The sequence below is a fragment of the Oreochromis aureus genome, linkage group 3, assembly GCF_013358895.1.
Source record: "Oreochromis aureus strain Israel breed Guangdong linkage group 3, ZZ_aureus, whole genome shotgun sequence".
Classification (NCBI taxonomy): domain Eukaryota; kingdom Metazoa; phylum Chordata; class Actinopteri; order Cichliformes; family Cichlidae; genus Oreochromis; species Oreochromis aureus.
In genome coordinates, this window is record NC_052944.1 from 47,304,525 (window position 1) to 47,324,434 (window position 19,910).

At 37.7% G+C, this 19,910-nt stretch overlaps 2 protein-coding genes across 3 annotated transcripts; both read right to left on the reverse strand.

Moving 5' to 3' along the window:
- Positions 1-750: 750 nt before the first annotated feature.
- On the reverse strand, positions 751-4,971 carry LOC116310470 (zinc finger protein OZF-like). The gene is made up of 3 exons (XM_031727249.2): positions 4,460-4,971; positions 3,463-3,726; positions 751-2,152 (listed from the first exon to the last, which is right to left on the reverse strand). The coding sequence occupies exons 1-3, from the start codon at positions 4,629-4,631 to the stop codon at positions 1,002-1,004; spliced, it is 1,587 nt and encodes a 528-aa protein (XP_031583109.2). The 5' UTR covers positions 4,632-4,971; the 3' UTR covers positions 751-1,001.
- Positions 4,972-9,801: 4,830 nt separating this feature from the next.
- Positions 9,802-14,842, reverse strand: LOC120439427 (zinc finger protein 436-like). 2 transcript variants are annotated; one of them, XM_039610403.1, is made up of 4 exons: positions 14,533-14,842; positions 13,214-13,396; positions 12,204-12,467; positions 9,802-10,914 (listed from the first exon to the last, which is right to left on the reverse strand). In XM_039610403.1, exons 2-4 carry the CDS (start codon positions 13,383-13,385, stop codon positions 10,142-10,144), a joined length of 1,209 nt encoding a protein of 402 aa, XP_039466337.1. In that variant the 5' UTR covers positions 13,386-13,396; positions 14,533-14,842; the 3' UTR covers positions 9,802-10,141. The 2 variants fall into 2 exon arrangements, with proteins under 2 accessions (XP_039466337.1, XP_039466336.1); XM_039610402.1 differs by having other exon boundaries at positions 13,214-13,402.
- Positions 14,843-19,910: the final 5,068 nt, after the last annotated feature.

Here is a 19,910-nt window from a genome sequence, read left to right on the forward strand (position 1 = left end):
ACTCTCTCCAAACTCTCACTAACCGCAACTCTCCATCAAACACCCACATTATGAATGAAGTCTGAGCGGTTTATATCGCTGTCATAGCTCGCGGCAAAGTTCGAACCGCTTCCTGAACCAGTCACGTGGTACAGCGGGCAGCGAGGCTTCGGACGTCATCATTTTCAGCTCCTCCCATAAATGAAGCAAGCCTCGTTACGCGCATCGCGGAAACGTCCCCTCCATTACTCGACACAAGCTTCGAAGCCTCGATACAGAACGTCCCATCACTACTTGAAAGGATAGTTGCAGATTTCTGTTAAAATCTGCCGATTATACAGTACAAATAAAATGTTCACGTTTCTCCAACGCTGTCTTACCAACTGTTTCACTAACATCTACACGGGATGGCCAGGAAGCGTTCGCGATGTCTTCTTCCGGCGCTGATAACTGGCGTCTGTCTTGTGTCAGTGAAGTAAAAGACGCATTTAATGCGACGTGACCATTCAAACAGCAGTCGCTTTCTAAAACATCAGATATGTATCGGATTCAGTACCACATACGAAAGTGACCCAGATCGGATTTGAAAATATCGGATTTGTGCCGTTCACACTGTCATACCATGATCGGATATGGGTCGCATAGGGTCAAAAAAATCGTATTTGATGCGCTTTCGCCTGCAGTGTGAACACAGCCAAAGATTAGTTTCACATTTTCAGAAGTGAGTGACATCCTGGAATGAAGAAAGATGAAAAGATTTTGTTCAAAACATTTTGTTCAAAGTTTTATTTCATATAAAAGCTTTTTGTTCACATTAAACATAATGATCTTTTCACTGAATATAATCATTAAAATTACATTTGATAAATCACAGAATCACAACAGAAGGATTTATCTTAATGTTAAGTGAGGTCACCAACAGACTGGAGGGAGATTAGCACACTTGACAAGCTGCCACTGCCTCTGCTTTCACTGCATTGAAATCACTCACAGCTGTCTCACACTTTGTAAGCATGAATATTTCAACCAGTATGAATTCTCATGTGTTTCTTTAAGTGTGTGTTTTGGCTGAATTTCTTTCCACAGGTGCTGCAAGAATACGGCTTCTCACCTGTGTGAGTTCTTGTATGAATTTCCATTTTTGATTTCTCACTGAATCTTTTCCCACAGGTTCTGCAAGAAAACGGTTTCTCACCAGTGTGAGTTCTTGTATGAATTGTCAGTGTTGATTTCTGACTGAATCTTTTCCCACAGGTGCTACAAGAAAACGGTTTCTCACCTGTGTGAGTTCTTGTATGAATTACCATTTTTGATTTCTGACTGAATCTTTTCCCACAGGTTCTGCAAGAAAACGGTTTCTCACCAGTGTGAGTTCTTGTATGAATTGTCAGTGTTGATTTCTCACTGAATCTTTTCCCACAGGTTCTGCAAGAAAACGGTTTCTCACCAGTGTGAGTTCTTGTATGAATTGTCAGTGTTGATTTCTCACTGAATCTTTTCCCACAGGTTCTGCAAGAAAACGGTTTCTCACCAGTGTGAGTTCTTGTATGAATTGTCAGTGTTGATTTCTCACTGAATCTTTTTCCACAGCTGCTACAAGAATATGGCTTCTCACCTGTGTGAGTTCTTATGTGAGTTTTCAGTGTTGACTTCCGATTGAATTCCTTCCCACAGGTGCTACAAGGATGTGATTTCTTACCTGTGTGAATTTTCAAGCACTGACTGAATTTTGTCCTACAGGTCCAACAACAACAACACGATTTATTACCTGTGTGAACTCTCTGATGTGAAGTCAGATCGGATTTAGAGTTAAAAGTTTTTCCACAGCTGTCACATTTTAGAACATTTGTCTGTGTTTCAATTTTACTCTGACTGTCTGATGCAGGAGTGTTGTCTACTCTCTGATCGTGACTTGTCTTTCTGTGATGTCTTCTCTGCTTCAGCTCCATGTTTCTAGTTGAACCTGAATCAACATGCTGGCTTTCTACTTGATCTTGGCTCTCTGCTTCAGGAGAGCTGTGAGAAAGGAGCTGCTCACTCTTTAGTTTTTGTTCAGTCTCCTGCTTCACTCCAAGCTGCTCTCCCTCCTGACTGCTGCAGAGTTCCTCCTGTTCCTGTTTAATGTGTAGAGGCTCTGGGTCCTCCTGGTCACAGACCTGCTGCTGTGTGGGGTCTGAAGAGACAAACGGAGAAAAAATGACAGAAAAACGGTGAAAATGTTTTCTAAACTCAGAATATTCTCATTACTTTCACATTTCTCTGTGAAAATGACCTGAAATCCATTTTCTACTAATTAGCTACACACCAACACAAATCCCTATCCTAATAAGGACACACATATGATCTTTCTCTTAGTATTAAGGTATGAACACAAAGCCGAAAACACAAATTAAAAATGAAAACCAACAGAAAGAGGCTTTAAAGTGGTCGTCATAGTGATTTTACTTTATAAACATGAACAGGTAGAAATGGAGGCTTCGGCCTGACTGCTCATCAGTTTGTTATCTGTTGAATTTCAGGGTCTGGTTGCTGGGCTATTGTCTACAGTATAAAATATGTGCAGAGTATTTTAAAATATAGTGTAGAGGCAATTCCTTTTGTTTGACAAACCAAACATCCCACAATTACAAATCCACAAGCTACTACTGCACTGAGATAATATTTTGTACGCAGGCAAAAGAAGTCCACTATCCATACTTGAAAGTTGCGTTTTTATGGCTTATTCATCCAGTTTGGCAATAACAAGATTCATTTTTTGTTACTTCCTGCTGCTTCGCCTGCTCTGGTAAAAAAACATAGGCCAGTGCATGCTGGTCCAATACCAGTCTCTATATTTATACAAAAAATGGCCCTACAGCTCTTACTGACTGACTTAACAAGGTAAACACCAAAACCAAACCAACCATTGAAACAAATATTAACCTACAAATAAAACTTGTAAATAAACCCCAAAATATAAGTAAACTAACAACAAACTTTAACAAATTTCAAAATGAAAAAATAAAGAACAAATAGCTCCAACATATAGGATACGGTACTGTACACACATACAGATGTTTTAAGATTATACAAAGGGTTTAAAAGAGTGTAGGGAGGGTTATTATGGCTTAAAACATCTAAAAAATAATTTTAGAAAAGATATGGTTTCCATTTCACTGATTTGTACCTAATGTGGTGGGTCCCAGACCGCAACCCTCCTGATAATCGAGGAAATACCGTATTTAGAAAACAACCAACAACCCTTTAAGGTAATAAAACATCATTGAGCTAACAGCTTCGTTAGGTTTCAGACTTCAAGTCAGTTTCTTTGACTTATACCAAGTGAAGGTTTAATGTTACATGTTAAGAGAAAAGAGATGCATTCATGCTGATTGGACTTTTAATTCTTCTAAAAAGGAAATAAAATAACTTTAACCTCTGATTAGGATCCTACATGAGTCATATTCATTTTAATTATATAATAGCAATAATAATTTTACATACCTATTCTGTGCAACTTTAACTCTGGTTTCCAGATGGTCTCCAGCAGTGTGAGTCGCTCTTCATCAGTCCAGACAATAATGCCTTCAGTCTCCTGCTTCAGTCCAAGCTGCTCTCCCTCCTGACTGCTGCAGAGTTCCTCCTGTTCCTCTTTAATCTGTGGAGGCTCTGGGTCCTCCTGGTCCAGACTGGAGTTCCTCTCCTGGTTACAGACCTGCTGCTCATCCAGACCTTCCTCTTCCTTACAGTCATGTTGTTGTGAGAGGTCTTGAGGAGAAAAGAAACACAATAAAAAGGTCATTAATGTGATGAACAATAACAGAAAACACTATTTTTAAAAAGCACTTTGTGTGTTTGGCAGCCATCCTAAAAGGCTGCCCCCTTTAGGGGCCTCCACAGGAGATCATCTGCCTCCATCACACTATCTCTAGCACGCTCCTCTTTCACACTAACTCTCTGTATGTCCTCCTTCACCACAGCCATGAACCTCCCCTGTGGTCTTTCCTCCTCTCTTACTGCCTCCTAACATGTCATCCACTTCAGAGAAGTCTGATAACAACTTGTTAAATGTGTATTGTATATCTGAGATCTACCTATATCTTTACTGAACAGTCTCAGTGCTTGGAGAGGAACACTGACGCTTGATGTACTCAACAGTGGAATCTGTTTCACAAACACTTTAAATAAATGAATCAAAATATGTCAATCAAAAAAGGAGCTTTCATTAAATTTAACTGCAGAATAAACTTCAGTCAACATATTTAATCATTTATTGTAATCTGGTTTTGTGCAATGATATAAACTCGTTTAAAATTATTCTGGATATTCCCACCACTGAGGGTAGTGTTATTCGAAACAGCAGAACACCTAATCTATCAGTGACCATCACTGGACACTGACCCACAGCACTGATAAATACCCAGTTTAACATCTTCTAGTAAATTCAGTCACACTGAAGAATCTGAGCTTGAACAGCACAGAGTTAAAAACATGTCCATACCTATGATGTGTGAGTTTCTGTCGGGTTTCCGGCTGATATCCAGCAGTCTGTGCTGACGGTTGATCTCCTCCTCATACTGGACGATGGTTTTTTGAACCTCTGAGAAGATTTCTTCACCAACAGCAGTTAGTCTCTCCTTAATGAACTCTCTCAGATACTGAACTGAACTCATTGCTGCTTCACAACTGAAATATTTTCATATAACATCACCAAACTAAAGTCCTCGGCTAAGTGCTAATCAAACATGAAGCTTACGTCGTCTAAGCTAGCGGTTCCCGCTTTTCGTGTCACGTGATCAACAGTCCGATAGAGCCGCGGTCTTTATATTTACAATGTTGGCCACATAAGGTCACATTATACAGACAGATAATAAAAGACTGTTAGACTGTTGTAAATTGAGTGTTTTTATGGTGCGTGATAATCCTTTTCATTAAGTATTTCCAGCTGTTTGTCGCTCCTCTGCGCTTTAGTGATTCTTCTTGTCGTGTCTATGTTTGTCCACCAGGTGTCCCCTTCGGCTCAGCTCTGTATGACAGTTTTCTACACCCATGATGAAGAAGAGTTTTTTTTTTTTTCAGTCTCTCTGCTCACTTTAATATTTACTGCTGGTTCAGTTGTGTAATGATTTTCTCACATTTGAATTCAATCAAACTGAGCTCAACATGAAGTTCCTGCTAACAGAAACTAAAGTGAGTGACATCCTGGAATGAAGAAAAATGAAAAGATTTTGCTCAAAGTTTTATTTCATATAAAAGAATTTTTTTCACATTAAGCATAATGATATCTTCATTTAATAGAATCTTTAAAATTACATTTTATAGTCAGAATGACAACAACGGTGGAAAAATGCATCATAATGTTGAGGGAGGTCATCAATAGACTGGAGGGAGAGTAGCCGCCACTGCCTCTGTTTTCACTGCACTGAAATCAGTCATGAAACACGCTTAATGTGCAACAAGGACCATCATTTGCAAATACACAGCTATACTTACAAATTTTATATGAGAAAATTTATCAGGGGAGACACAGCTGGCTTTGCAAGAGGTAGAGCAGGTCATCTATTAATCATAAGGATGGTGGTTCAATCCCCAACCAGTCTGCATGTTTGCGCCATTCCATTTATGATGAAACAACTAAGCATGGCACATACCTGTTGCATGTACATTCACCCCCGTTTGTTTGGCTATGTTTAAACAACTCCTCAGGTTGTGTCACTAGGAGGCAGTGTATAAAAGTGCAACAGACTTCCCCGTTTACACCTCTGGCAAGATAAGGTCAAACCTTCTGCCTCTGCTCAGTCTCAGTTTGTCATTTGGTTTTTCTAACAGTGAGGCAAATTGTGTAGCAGTTCATTTGAAATTTAAGCATGAAACAACATCAGTGCATGTGTGTTTGTGAAAGTTGTGTGTGAATGTTAGAAAGTACTTACATAGGAACAGCATAGAAAAAAAGCTTGCTTGAGTGGGTGAATGGGGCAAGTTGTAAGAAACACTTTGAGCGCTCAATTAGAGTGGAAAAGTGCAAAATTTAAACTGGACCGAAAAATAAGACTTGATTGCCTCTAATAAAGGAGGCTAACCTGCTATAGACAGTTTGAGTTCTTATGCTCTGGTGCAGACTCGGTGCTGTTTAAAGGTTTGAGATATAAAGGCAGAATTCCAACATAGTCCAAGTTAAGAGTTGATATGAGGTCAACAAGTACAGTGCATGTCTCCCGTTTTATAATCTGATATTTGTGCTAGTAGAACAATAAAATTATTTGCTGCCAATAGAAAAATAATTCAAGGAATAAAAGTTGTGTGCAAAAATTGGTATTATTTATTAGTGATGCTCATCAGGGAAACACAAAGACATTAGACATTGTTGAAAAACTTCAGACCTTCCTGCTGTCTGGCACAGAGGTCCAAACGACTTCTTAGGGATGTGATTAGGACAGTGTTGGGAAGGTTACTTTTAAAATGTATTCCATTACAGAATACTGAATACATGCCCCAAAATGTATTCTGTAACGTATTCCGTTACGTTACTCAATGAGAGTAACGTATTCTGAATACTTTGGATTACTTAATATATTATCATGCCGTTTACAACTATGTGAATGTACTATTGTATACTATTGCTGTGATTTATTACTGATACTGAAGGTCCGCGGCTCCGAACCGTAGTAAAGGGACCTCTGGCTAATACAGTGGGTTCCGTGTCGGGCTGGTAGCCGAAAACTAGCTTTACTTTGTTGTCTGGGTCAACTTTGCTTGCCAGAGACAGAGAGAGGCGTTGAAAGGCTGCTCCAACGGAACTTATTTACACGAACACAGTGTACAGTTCAGTCTTAATAGCTTACTTACAAATGGGCTCGTCAGGCACTCTTCTTGGCTGCGGTGGTTATTATTATATTTACATGCTTCCAGCTCCCGTTTTTGCTCCGTGACAGCTCGGACTTTTCCTTTCTCTCCCTCCCTCGCTCACAGACACATAACGTGTATGGTAGTCCATTCTCCCTGCAGCACGGACTACACTGCCCATGAGGCTACATTCTTTAGGGCCATGCCTGTAGCATTCTGCCTTTTAGCTTAGCACAACAACAACAACAACAAAAAAGCGCTCTCTCACCCAGGAAACACGCAGAGAGAGAGCGTCACCCTGTAACCATGGCAACCGTAACGCTGCCGCCTGGAACAACATTACGTAGCTGTCAAACAAACCCAAATAATCCTGACCGACGACAATATGAAACAGGGAAGTACATGGTGTAATCCATTTATTTCAACAAAGTAACTGTATTCTGAATACCACCTTTTAAACGGTAACTGTAACGGAATACAGTTACTCATATTTTGTATTCTAAATACGTAACGGCGGTACATGTATTCCGTTACTCCCCAACACTGGATTAGGATTGATACGAATTTTGAGATTCCGATTCCATTCTCAGTATCACTTCTTGATTCTCTTATCAAATCTCCTTGGCTCTGCTTTGAGAGTCACCACTATCACCAAGCAGCAAATCAAATCAAATACATTGTGCCGATTAATTACATGCTGTCAGGTCAAATGTTTATGCATGTTGGACGTATTTCCCTTCATTCTTGTGATCAGTGTTGGGGTCATTACTCAGAAAAATAATGTAATTTAATTATTACACAGAACATCTTTCTTACAAGTAAAGCAGTACATTACTTAACTACTCCCAGGAGAAAGTAATTTGTTACACTTCTCATTACATTACTTTCAGTGTTGGGGAGTAATGGAATACATGTACCAGCGTTACGTATTTAAAATACAGAATATGAGTAACTGTATTCCATTACAGTTACCGTTTAAAAAGGTGGTATTCAGAATACAGTTACTTTGTTGAAATAAATGGAGTACACAGGGTCTTTTCCTGTTTCATATGTTAGTCTATACCCTCTCTATTTTTGGTAATTCCATGGTGGTGGAAACCCAAACAAAACACGCATTAAGAGGCTGTAATGCCTGTGTCTCAATCTCACGGCTCATGTCACCTCTACTTGTGGCCCTCATAATGACGTGATGAAATATTTTTACAAATTATTGTTCAAAAAATATTTAATTTTAATTTTTAATTGAAAGCAATAGGCAGAGTGTTACAGGCATAGCTCTAAAGAATGTGGCCTCATGGGCAGTGTAGTCCATGCTGAGGGAGAATGGACTGCCATACCTGTTGTGTGTCTGTGAGCGTGAGGGAGGGAGAAAAAGGAGAGTCGAAAAGTACGAATTCTCACCGACCAGAAACGGGAGCTGGAAGCATGTAAATATAATAATAACCACTGCAGCCAAGAAGAGTGCCTGACGAGCCCAGTTGTAAATACGCTATTAAGACTCGACTGTACACTGTGTTCGTGGTTTTTTTTCTCAAAACAAAAACAATAACTTTCAACGCCTCTCTCTGTCTCGCTGTGCAAAGTTGACCCAGACAACAAAGTAAAGATAGTTTTCAGCCCGACACGGACGTCGACGTATTAGCCAGAGGTCCCTTTATTTCAGTTTGGAGCCGTGGACCTGTTTCATATACGCGCGGAATAGTTTTCTATAAGAGATCGCTGCAAAAAGTGCAGCCTTACCTAATGTCCACCTACCGTTACTCATTTTATATTAAGATTTAAAAATCTAGTTGGTATTGGTATAACGAGTAACCTTCAGTAATAGTAAAAAAAAAAAAAAAAAAAAAAAAAAAAAAAACCACACAGGATGAGTACATTCATGTAGTTGTAAAAAGCATGATAATATATTAAGTAATCCAAAGTATTCCGCTACATTATTCAGAGTAATGTAACAAAATACATTTTGGGGCATGTATTCAGTAATCTGTAGTGAAATACATTTTAAAAGTAACCTTCCCAACACTGATTACTTTTGCATTACTCTGTAAAATGACATGAATATTACACGAGCATGTGCAAAAGAAAACTGTCTCTCTTACTTTGCTGTAGATTGCGCAGACAAATGTAGTTTCTTAAACACTAGATTCACTAAAGTGTAATTAAATAAATAATCGTATTCTGTGATTTCTGTCATATAGATGATGACAGACGCTTGTTGACAGAGAATTATTTTAAAATGTATGTGAAATGGACTATTATTACTATTATTACTATTATTGGTCAGAATAAGCTCATGAAAATATAACAAACGTTACTTTTTTATATAGGAGAGCATATTTAGTCTTTTTTTCCATTTCAATATATGTTTTTTAATTAATTTAAACTAGAACCTAATGCTATGCCAGCGTTTACCTTTGGCTGAGAGTGTGCAGAACTGATGATGATGTTGTAGAACTAGAAATTATAAATGTCAACCAAACTTTGTGGGTTGTGAGCAAAAACCAAAGCCAACTGAATCCAAAAACAGTTGATACCCTGTGTGGTTTTACAGTAACACATCTCAGTCAGTCTTGTTAACAGATGGAGAATTTTCCTGACAACAGTTGAGCTTGTTTTCTTTAACAGTCTCAATATTTTATTTGATTGTATGAGTATTCCTCAAAATTGTGTTGATCGTAATTACTGATCGCCTGGTGTAGTAAGGAACTTTGTTTAAAATTGTGCTGGGCTTGTCTGAATCTTTGTTTTACAGAACAGCATTTACAACATGTAGCAATAACAAAATTGGCCAGCAGGTGTCCCTGTGGAGCTGGTTTCATGAAGCCTAATTTTGCTAATCACTAACAACCAGAAACCACAGAAAGTCAATGACATTTAGCAACTAGCTCAAATAAGAACAGGGATTTCCTTCTTTCTTACTGTAGGGGCAGCTACACTAACTCTGTCTCATGAAACACTGCCACCTAGTGGTTACATTTTCAAAAAAACAGAGAAAAAAGAAAACACCCAGACTTTTTCCTCAACACATATTTATTTCAGTCTCGAACAAAAAACTGGAACACGTCTTCAATTCTGGATACGTTAGCAGAGCCATTACAACTACAGTCGCTGCCAAATGGATCCAACTCTGGAGTCCAGCCACAGGATCATCCAAACCACACTTATCATAAAACATAAAACTACACACCCATGCTCAAGGACTGACCAGATAAAGGTCACAAATGTGAAAAGATTGTAAGAGTCAAAACATCAGTTTCTACATTTATTTAAATCAGTGCAGCGATTTGACTTCTGGTTAGTGAGCTCTACCACCCACACACTGCTACGACTCAAAGCTGTCTCACACTTTGGAAGCATGAATATTTGAAGCAGTATGAATTTGTCTTATGTGTCTCCTTAAGTGTGTGCTCGAATTGAATTTCTTTCCACAGGTACTACAAGAATACGGCTTCTCACCTGTGTGGGTTCTTACGTGAGATCTCAGTGTCGATTTCCGACCGAATGTTTTTTTACAGGTACTACAAGAATACGGCTTCTCACCTGTGTGAATTCTTGTATGATATTTCAGTGCTGATTTCTGACTGAATCTTTTCCCACAGGTGCCGCAAGAATATGGCTTCTCACCAGTGTGAGTTCTTATGTGAGCTTCCAGTGCTGACTTCGAAATGAATTCCTTCCCACAGGTGCTACAAGGATGTGATTTCTTACCTGTGTGAAGTTTCAAGAACTGACAGAATTTTGTCCTACAGGTCCAACAACAACAACGTGATTTAAAACCTGTGTGAACTCTCCGATGTGAAGTCAGATCGGATTCAGAGTTGAAAGTTTTTCCACAGCTGTCACATTTTAGAACATTTGTCTTTGTTTCAGTTTGACTCTGACTGTCTGATGCAGGAGTGTTGTCTACTCTCTGATTGTGACCTGTTTTATCTTCTTGGCTCTCTGCTTCAGGAGAGCTGTGAGAAAGGAGCTGCTCATTGTTTAGATTTTGTTCAGTCTCCTGCTTCACTCCAAGCTGCTCTCCCTCCTGACTGCTGCAGAGTTCCTCCTGTTCCTGTTTAATGTGTAGAGGCTCTGGGTCCTCCTGGTCACAGACCTGCTGCTGTGTGGGGTCTGAAGAGACAAACGGAGAAAAAAATGACAGAAAAACGGTGAAAATGTTTTCTAAACTCAGAATATTCTCATTACTTTCACATTTCTCTGTGAAAATGACCTGAAATCCATTTTCTACTAATTAGCCACACACCAACACAAATCCCTATCCTAATAAGGACACACATATGATCTTTCTCTTAGTATTAAGGTATGAACACAAAGCCGAAAACACAAATTAAAAATGAAAACCAACAGAAAGAGGCTTTAAAGTGGTCGTCATAGTGATTTTACTTTATAAACATGAACAGGTAGAAATGGAGGCTTCGCCTGACTGCTCATCAGTTTGTTATCTGTTGAATTTCAGGGTCTGGTTGCTGGGCTATTGTCTACAGTATAAAATATGTGCAGAGTATTTTAAAATATAGTGTAGAGGCAATTCCTTTTGTTTGACAAACCAAACATCCCACAATTACAAATCCACAAGCTACTACTGCACTGAGATAATATTTTGTACGCAGGCAAAAGAAGTCCACTATCCATACTTGAAAGTTGCGTTTTTATGGCTTATTCATCCAGTTTGGCAATAACAAGATTCATTTTTTGTTACTTCCTGCTGCTTCGCCTGCTCTGGTAAAAACCATAGGCCAGTGCATGCTGGTCTAATACCAGTCTCTATATTTATACAAAAAATGGCCCTACAGCTCTTACTGACTGACTTAACAAGGTAAACACCAAAACCAAACCAACCATTGAAACAAATATTAACCTACAAATAAAACTTGTAAATAAACCCCAAAATATAAGTAAACTAACAACAAACTTTAACAAATTTCAAAATGAAAAAATAAAGAACAAATAGCTCCAACATATAGGATACGGTACTGTACACACATACAGATGTTTTAAGATTATACAAAGGGTTTAAAAGAGTGTAGGGAGGGTTATTATGGCTTAAAACATCTAAAAAATAATTTTAGAAAAGATATGGTTTCCATTTCACTGATTGGTACCTAATGTGGTGGGTCCCAGACCGCAACCCTCCTGATAATCGAGGAAATACCGTATTTAGAAAACAACCAACAACCCTTTAAGGTAATAAAACATCATTGAGCTAACAGCTTCGTTAGGTTTCAGACTTCAAGTCAGTTTCTGTGACTTGTACCAAGTGAAGGTTTAATGTTACATGTTGAGAGAAAAGAGATGCATTCATGCTGATTGGACTTTTAATTCTTCCTTAACCTCTGATTAGGATCCTACATGAGTCATATTCATTTTAATAATATAATAGCAATAATAATTTTACATACCTATTCTATCCAACTTTAACTCTGGTTTCCAGATGGTCTCCAGCAGGGTGAGTCGCTCTTCATCAGTCCAGACAATAATGCCTTCAGTCTCCTGCTTCAGTCCAAGCTGCTCTCCCTCCTGACTGCTGCAGGGTTCCTCCTGTTCCTCTTTAATCTGTGGAGGCTCTGGGTCCTCCTGGTCAAGACTGGAGTTCCTCTCCTGGTTACAGACCTGCTGCTCATCCAGACCTTCCTCTTCCTTACAGTCATGTTGTTGTGGGAGGTCTTGAGGAGAAAAGAAACACAATAAAAAGGTCATTAATGTGATGAACAATAACAGAAAACACTATTTTTAAAAAGCACTTTGTGTGTTTGGCAGCCATCCTAAAAGGTTGCCCCCTTTAGGGGCCTCCACAGGAGATCATCTGCCTCCATCACACTATCTCTAGCACGCTCCTCTTTCACACTAACTCTCTGTATGTCCTCCTTCACCACAGCCATGAACCTCCCCTGTGGTCTTTCCTCCTCTCTTACTGCCTCTTAACATGTCATCCACTTCAGAGAAGTCTGGTAACAACTTGTTAAATGTGTATTGAATATCTGAGATCTACCCTTCTCTTTACTGCACAGTCTCAGTGCTTGGAGAGGAACACTGACGCTTGATGAACTCAACAGTGGAATCTGTTCGACAAACACTTTAAATAAATGAATCAAAATATGTCGATCAAAAAAGGAGGTTTCATTAACTATATTTAAATTTAACTGCAGAATAAACTTCAGTCCACATATTTAATCATTTATTGTAATCTGGTTTTGTGCAATGATATAAACTAGTTTAGATTTATTCTGGATATTCTCACCAGGGCTGAGGGTAGTGTTATTCCAAACAGCAGAACACCTAATCTATAAGTGACCATCACTGGACACTGACCCACAGCACTGTTAAATACCCAGTTTAACATCTTCTAGTAAAGTCAGTCACACTGAAGAATCTGAGCTTGAACAGCACAGAGTTAAAAACATGTCCATACCTATGATGTGTGAGTTTCTGTCGGGTTTCCGGCTGATATCCAGCAGTCTGTGCTGACGGTTGATCTCCTCCTCATACTGGACGATGGTTTTTTGAACCTCTGAGAAGATTTCTTCACAAGCAGCAGTTAGTCTCTCCTTGATGAACTCTCTCAGATACTGAACTGAACTCATTGCTGCTTCAACTGTGGCTGGGCAGATCGATACAAATGATACAGACATATTGGTATAAGACCCACACTAAAGTGAAAGGATCAATACTTTAGTTTGTGTCTCTCACAAATACAGGCCATTTACCATTATCATTTAGGAATTTCTCTAACATCTCTCCATTCACATCTGTCAGGTTTATATTGTTGATTGTCATTTATGCTTAGAAAAATATAACCATTTATGCTTAGAAGTGTATAATCGATTGTGTAGTGATAGGATGTGTGATCCTTAGTAGTCTGCAAAGACTGTGTGCCTTCCAGAGTGTTCTGACATTCACACTCAGATCCTGGAGTCACAAGAAGAGCTTGTACCTTCTTTTATTGTTTTATGGTATAGCAAACACAAGTACATCTGTTTTAGTCTAGGTGCCTTTTGTTTAGAAGAACTGCTGGACTGGAGGTTTAGGGAAGTCCCTCACAGGGTCACATCTTGATTTAGCTAGTAGGCCATCACTCTTTCCCTCATCAGATCAGTTGGTTTTTGAGCTGTTCTTTACTCAAGTGAACTGGCTTCACGTTTCTAAATAAATTACAGTACAATGTTTCTAAATCTCACTGCAACTGCTGTGTCACAATAATCTGTCCTGCTTCATAAACCTGTCCCAGAGCTTATATAGTAACACATATCTTATTTTCCTATATTTACTTGTTGTAATTCAGTGGAACTTGTTTCCACCTTCTGTGACTGCAGTAACATTTCCTTCATCCATTAATTATCCCAGCTGAAGTAAAAATATTAATAACAATGAGCTGATTTCAGAATGATGTTAGTTTTTTGTCATGTTTTCCTGTCTATGCTGAGCTCTTTATCACTTCAGCCACAATCATGAATGTGAATATGAATTATTTGTTGCTCACATTCAGAACATCTTCCTTTATCACCATCTTGTCACTTTTTCCACCACATTTATTGTCATTCTACCTACTGCTTGAACACTTTGCCCAAACTGCACCTCCTTTCCATTTACTAGACTCAGTCGTGTGTCTTTACCTTACTGAACCACATCCCTACAAACACTCATCGGAGAGCCGTGTCTCAGTATTTTAGCACTCTTAACCTCCCTACATGCCTATTTATCGCTGTTGTAGCTGAATCTGGTTCCACTCACCGAGCCGAAGACTTTTTCTTCTGGAGACAGTTTTTTATCCTCGATTTAAATCCGTCCTTGTGTCTCGTTGTCACGGTTACACTGCGCTCACTGTCCGTTTAATCCACATCGCAGCTTTACTTTCACTGTTTTTTTTTATTTTCGCCTCTTGTTTGATCTTTCTTTCACTCCCGCTCTTCTCCCCAGCCATCGACTTCAGTTCTTATTTCACTTCCTGAAACGTCACGTCCGTCTGCTGTTTCCGGTCCCTTCGCAGACCTGCCGGTCAAACCTCTCGTGGACCCTCCCCCCTCCTCTTCTGCTCTGCTGTTGTGTGTGTGCGTGCGTGCGTGTGTGTGTGTGTTCACGTGACCTTTTCTACTCGCCTAAGAAAAGCAAAAAAATTTTTAAACAACTTTATTTGAAATTATAAAGCGAACAGTCAGTCATTCCAGTTCAGTTTGTACAGTAGACATACAAGGCAAATAAGAGTAACAATATACAGTACGATGAAATAAGAAGGATAAATAAATAAAGGAAAAGGAAAAAAAGAAAAAAAGGAGGGATGTGACAGACTTCATAACAACTTTGTACTTAAAAGTTATATTTGTGACAGCTCATTCATTAAACATTTCTGAATGAATTTCAATCAATGATAAACCTTTTTTATTGGAAGTTAATTTAAGAGAGTTTAAGTAATATTCAATTTCAATCAAAAACAAATTAAATGATGGGGTTGAGTTTTGAAATTTACATTTATGTATATGGAATTTCCCTAATAAGATATAAAGATTGACAATGGCACATATTTTTTTTCTTTAGTTTCAAAATAAGTGATTTCGTATGTTGTTTTGCACAGTATATAATTTTCAAGCTTTCTCCAAAATGTAGCACTATATGAACAGCCATAAAACAAAATGAATAACACTTTCAAGTTCAGTTTTACAAAAGGTACATTTTCTATCAATGTCACAGAACCTTGAAATGTATGTGTTGGATGGATATACCTGTATGTTATGTAATATTTTCAAATGTAATTCTCTAACTTTGTTTGTAATACAAAATCTAAAAGGAACAAGCCACGCTTTATCCCAGTTGATGTTATCAAAAATAGCATTCCAAAAAAACTTGCCTCTTGGAGTTATTTTCTTCGCATTATACAAACATTCTCTAATATGTTTATTGGTGCATTTCTTGCTTAAAAGATCAATACCATTTATATAAAGAGTGTTAAGAGATGCATGTGGTGTGTTCTGTTTTTTGTAGCTTTTCATCAACTCAGTCAGTCCGCTGGGAACGGACTTCATTACTGAGCTAAAATCTTTAAATTTGATAGGGAATGTTTTTTCTGTGATAAAGTCATTGTAACTGAGCAGTTGGCCTTCAGAGTCAAATAAGTCTTTCAAATAGATTATATTTTTATCAATCCAGTTCTGCAGATATAGTGATTTGTTCCTCTTAGTAATACATTCGTTAATCCAGATAATGGATCTATGTGGAAAAAAGTTATGTGAATAAGATCATTTCCAAGCCAACAATGCCTGTTGATAAAATGCAGACATTTTAACTGGTAACTTTGATATACTGTAATTACAAGACAATAGGAACTGCAAACCTCCAACATTTCTAAAAATATTATGTGGAATGAAATGCCATAATGATCCAGGAGATTTTAAGCATTCTTTTAGCCATTTCACCTTAAATTTATAGTTCAGGTCCATGAAGTCCAGAAGGCCAAAGCCACCTTTATCTTTAGGTCCACAAAGCAATGATTTTTTTAGATGATGGTGCTTATTCTTCCATACAAAGTTAACAAATAAGTTATTAACATTTTTACATGTGGAATCATACACATTAAGGGAAAGGGCTGGATACACAAATCTGGAAACACCTTCAGCTTTAGTCAAAAGGATAAATTGATAGGTCTCTTTGGAGCCATAAGTTCAGTATAGTTTTAGTTTTTTCCATCCTGGGAGAGAAGTTGAGTTGTTGATGCTCTGTGTCATTCTTACAGACATGAATACCAACGTATCTAACACAGTTTTTGACAGGTATGTTGTATAAGGATTTGACATTTGATTGGTACAAACATAAAATTTCACATTTAGATTTATTTAGTTTTAATCCAGAGGCAATTGAGAATTCGTTTATTAATGAAATAGTAGTTTCAATCTGATCTTTGTTTTTTAAGAATAAAACGGTGTCATCTGCTAGTTGAGTCACTCTGATTTCTTTACCAAAAATAGATAAACCGTTAATAACTGGGCTATTCAAAATGTGTAATGAAAGTAGTTCAGCCACAATCAAAAATAAAAAGGGTGAAATCGGGCAACCCTGGCGAACAGATCTCATGACTGGAAATCTTTTAGTAGTATTTGGATATAGTATAACACAATGATCTCATCAAGATTTTTCTTTAATCTTTTGGCATAGACCAATGAGATAATCTTATACTCTATGTTCAAAAGCGTGATAGGTCTCCAATTTTCTATAACAAGAAGATCTTTATCAGGTTTAGGAATTAAAGTTATAATACCCTGTTTCATGCTTGTGGACATTTCTTTTCTATCAAGGCATTCCTTAAATAATTCTAATAAAGGATCAACAATGATATCCCAGAACTGTAAATAAAATTCCACTGACAAACCATCATTGCCTGGAGATTTGCCCTTTTTCATTAATCGAATTGCCTCTGAAATTTCTGATTTTGTTATGGGACGTTCACAATTAGTTTTAAAGTTTTCTGAGATAGTTGGTGCATAATTTTTAACTGACTCGATAAATCTATCACAATCATTGATATTACAATTTGATTTGTATATATCTTTGTAGAATGAACCAACATGTTTTGAGATATCTAAATAATTAGTGGTTATGTTATTATCAATCTTAAGAGCAGATATATTGTTTCTTCTTTGGTTTCGTTTCTCAAGAGCAAAAAAGTTACTAGAATTTCTTTCACCTAGTTCAAGCCATTTTGCTTTGGACCTTATAAAAGCCCCTTTAGCCATGTTAATATATGCATTATCTATTTCTTCCTTTAGTCTTTTCAATTTAATTTCTTCATCATCTGATAGGGCATCTTTCTTCATTAATATGTTTAATTCATTCATAATACTGATTTCTTTAGTGTCATTTCTTTTTTTAATTTCTTTGCTTCGCCTTATTGCCGCTTCCCTTATTTGAATTTGAAAAATTTTAGTGTGTGATTCATATTGGTATCCCCGAATATCTGTTCTGTCATTTTTTCCACTGTACTACAAAATGTATCATCATTCAATAAATTATTATTTAGCTTCCAGAAACCACGTAGTTTACTTTGACTTTGTTTATTGCCAACTAAGTGAATTGTGATCAATTTGTGATCAGTTAATGGAGCAAAATCATGAGAGGATTGTGAAACAAAATGTAAACATGAAGAAGATATTACCACAAATCAATTCTAGATTGTAGAGATCTATTTGCATTGCTCCAGGTAAACTCTTTTGTATCAGCGTTTAAGAATCTCCATACATCTATAACTGCAAGTTGTTCACAGAAAAACGCAGTGCTTTTAAATTTTGAGTGTTGAGATGTTCTTATTGGTACTCTATCTATAAGATCGTCTGGAGCATCATTACAATCTCCTCCAAGAATCATGTGGGCTCCCTTATATTTTGATTTAAAAAAATCAAGTTTCTCAGATAATTGTATGCACATAGATTTGGCCTGAGTTTTGTTGTTATGACTGTATAAATTACAGACTATAAAGGTGTTGTCCAATTTGAAAACCAGTATAATCCATCTGCCTTCATCTGAAGACAATGATTCAATAATATTGCCTTTAAAGTTGTTAAGGAGAATGGCTATGCCTGCTGAATGTTGAGAGGCGTGGCAAAAATAACACTGATCACCCCACTGTGCTTTCCAGAATTTTACATCATTATCACTCGAATGAGTTTCTTGTAGAAAATCAAATCAGCATTTTTCCGTCTACAGAAAATGAAAATTGACTTTCTTTTGGAACTGTCATGAATACCTCGAACATTAAGGGATAGTATTTTTAAGGAACTGAAATGTAAGTCTGCCATAAGAAAAGAAGGGAATGAATAAAGTGAACTGGATGTCTGTTAAACTAACTAGAAACTTATAAGGTGCTAAAGTAAAAACACCTAAAGAAGATACTCTCAAAAGGGAACACTAAGTGTTGAGTACCTAAATAAAGTCTTCAGACTCTGTTTTCTTTTCCCCGATGAAGTGACCCAGATACTTAAGCAAATTAACATTTATACTCCAATAAAAGTAGGATGTTTAACTACTTACACTGTAAAACATAGGCAAGTTCAAGCATAACCATAATAATGTTTACCAAACATTGGTACAACTAACTTGGAGGTATGAAAGTTTTATAGAAAATTTAAAGAGGATATTATTGGTTGTAAACATATTACCTAATGAACCTGAGGTATTTCAAGCAAAAAACACACACACAAAACAATATACAAGTGCCTCAAAATTATTAAATATTGAACAGTAACATTGAGAGCCTGAGGTAGTTGAAATACCTGTTAATGTTAGGTAACTTACAGAGTGAACTTAAAGTATTTCAGTCATCTTGCTGATCTTTTAATAACCTCTTATTTATGCAGTGTGTCTTACACCATCAATGATGGCCACAGGACCAATCCATTTGGTCTTCTTTCCCTCGTCACGAGCTTGTTTGACAGTTGGCCACAGTTTATTTCTGCACTGTCTCTCCATGTAGGTGAGATCTTCAGCCAACCTGAGATTCTTCTTCATCGCATCAGAGTTGAGGGAAGCTCTCCACACTTTGTGTCGGAAGGTGCGCATGGTGAACTGTATGATGATGGGGCGTGAGCTGTTTTCATCTCTTGTTCGACCAACTCTATGAACAGTATCTATCATGAACTCGAATTTGGTTTTTTCCTCTGGGATGATCAGGGCGATTATATCCATCACCTCTTTTCTTATATCTTCGTTACTATGCTCTGGGAGATTCAGCAAACGCAGGTTCCACCGCCGGCTATATCTCTCCGTCTCCTCTTGTTTCTCCTGAAGTGCAGCAATGCGATCTTTCAGCTTCTTCACATTAACCTCTGTCTCTTTGCTTTGTATTTCAAGACCTTTCATGTGATCTCGCACAGCAATAATCTCCGCCGTGTTTTTGTTCACCATTTGTTCGAATTTGGAGAATCTGTCATTCAGCCAATTAATAGCTTTTAAGATGTTGGCATTGGATACAGCTTCCTCTCTCACCTCATGCATTTCGATGTGGCTCTTCTTTGGGTTGGGGCTGTTGAGAGGGGTCTGAGGGAGAGGTTTGCATAAGCCTGTAAAGGTTTTATCTGGCTCCAAGTCCATTATCAGTCCTTCCTTTCTTCTTGCCTCTTTTTTGGCCA

Coding starts and splice junctions, on each gene's coding strand:
- LOC116310470 (XM_031727249.2), bottom strand. CDS start 4,631: ATGAGTTCAGTTCAGTATCTGAGAGAGTTCATTAAGGAGAGACTAACT. Junction 3,727..4,459: donor CAGAAACTCACACATCATAG/GTATGGACATGT, acceptor TTTCTCCTCAAG/ACCTCTCACAACAACATGAC. Junction 2,153..3,462: donor GTTAAAGTTGCACAGAATAG/GTATGTAAAATT, acceptor TTGTCTCTTCAG/ACCCCACACAGCAGCAGGTC.
- LOC120439427 (XM_039610403.1), bottom strand. CDS start 13,385: ATGAGTTCAGTTCAGTATCTGAGAGAGTTCATCAAGGAGAGACTAACT. Junction 12,468..13,213: donor CAGAAACTCACACATCATAG/GTATGGACATGT, acceptor TTTCTCCTCAAG/ACCTCCCACAACAACATGAC. Junction 10,915..12,203: donor GTTAAAGTTGGATAGAATAG/GTATGTAAAATT, acceptor TTGTCTCTTCAG/ACCCCACACAGCAGCAGGTC.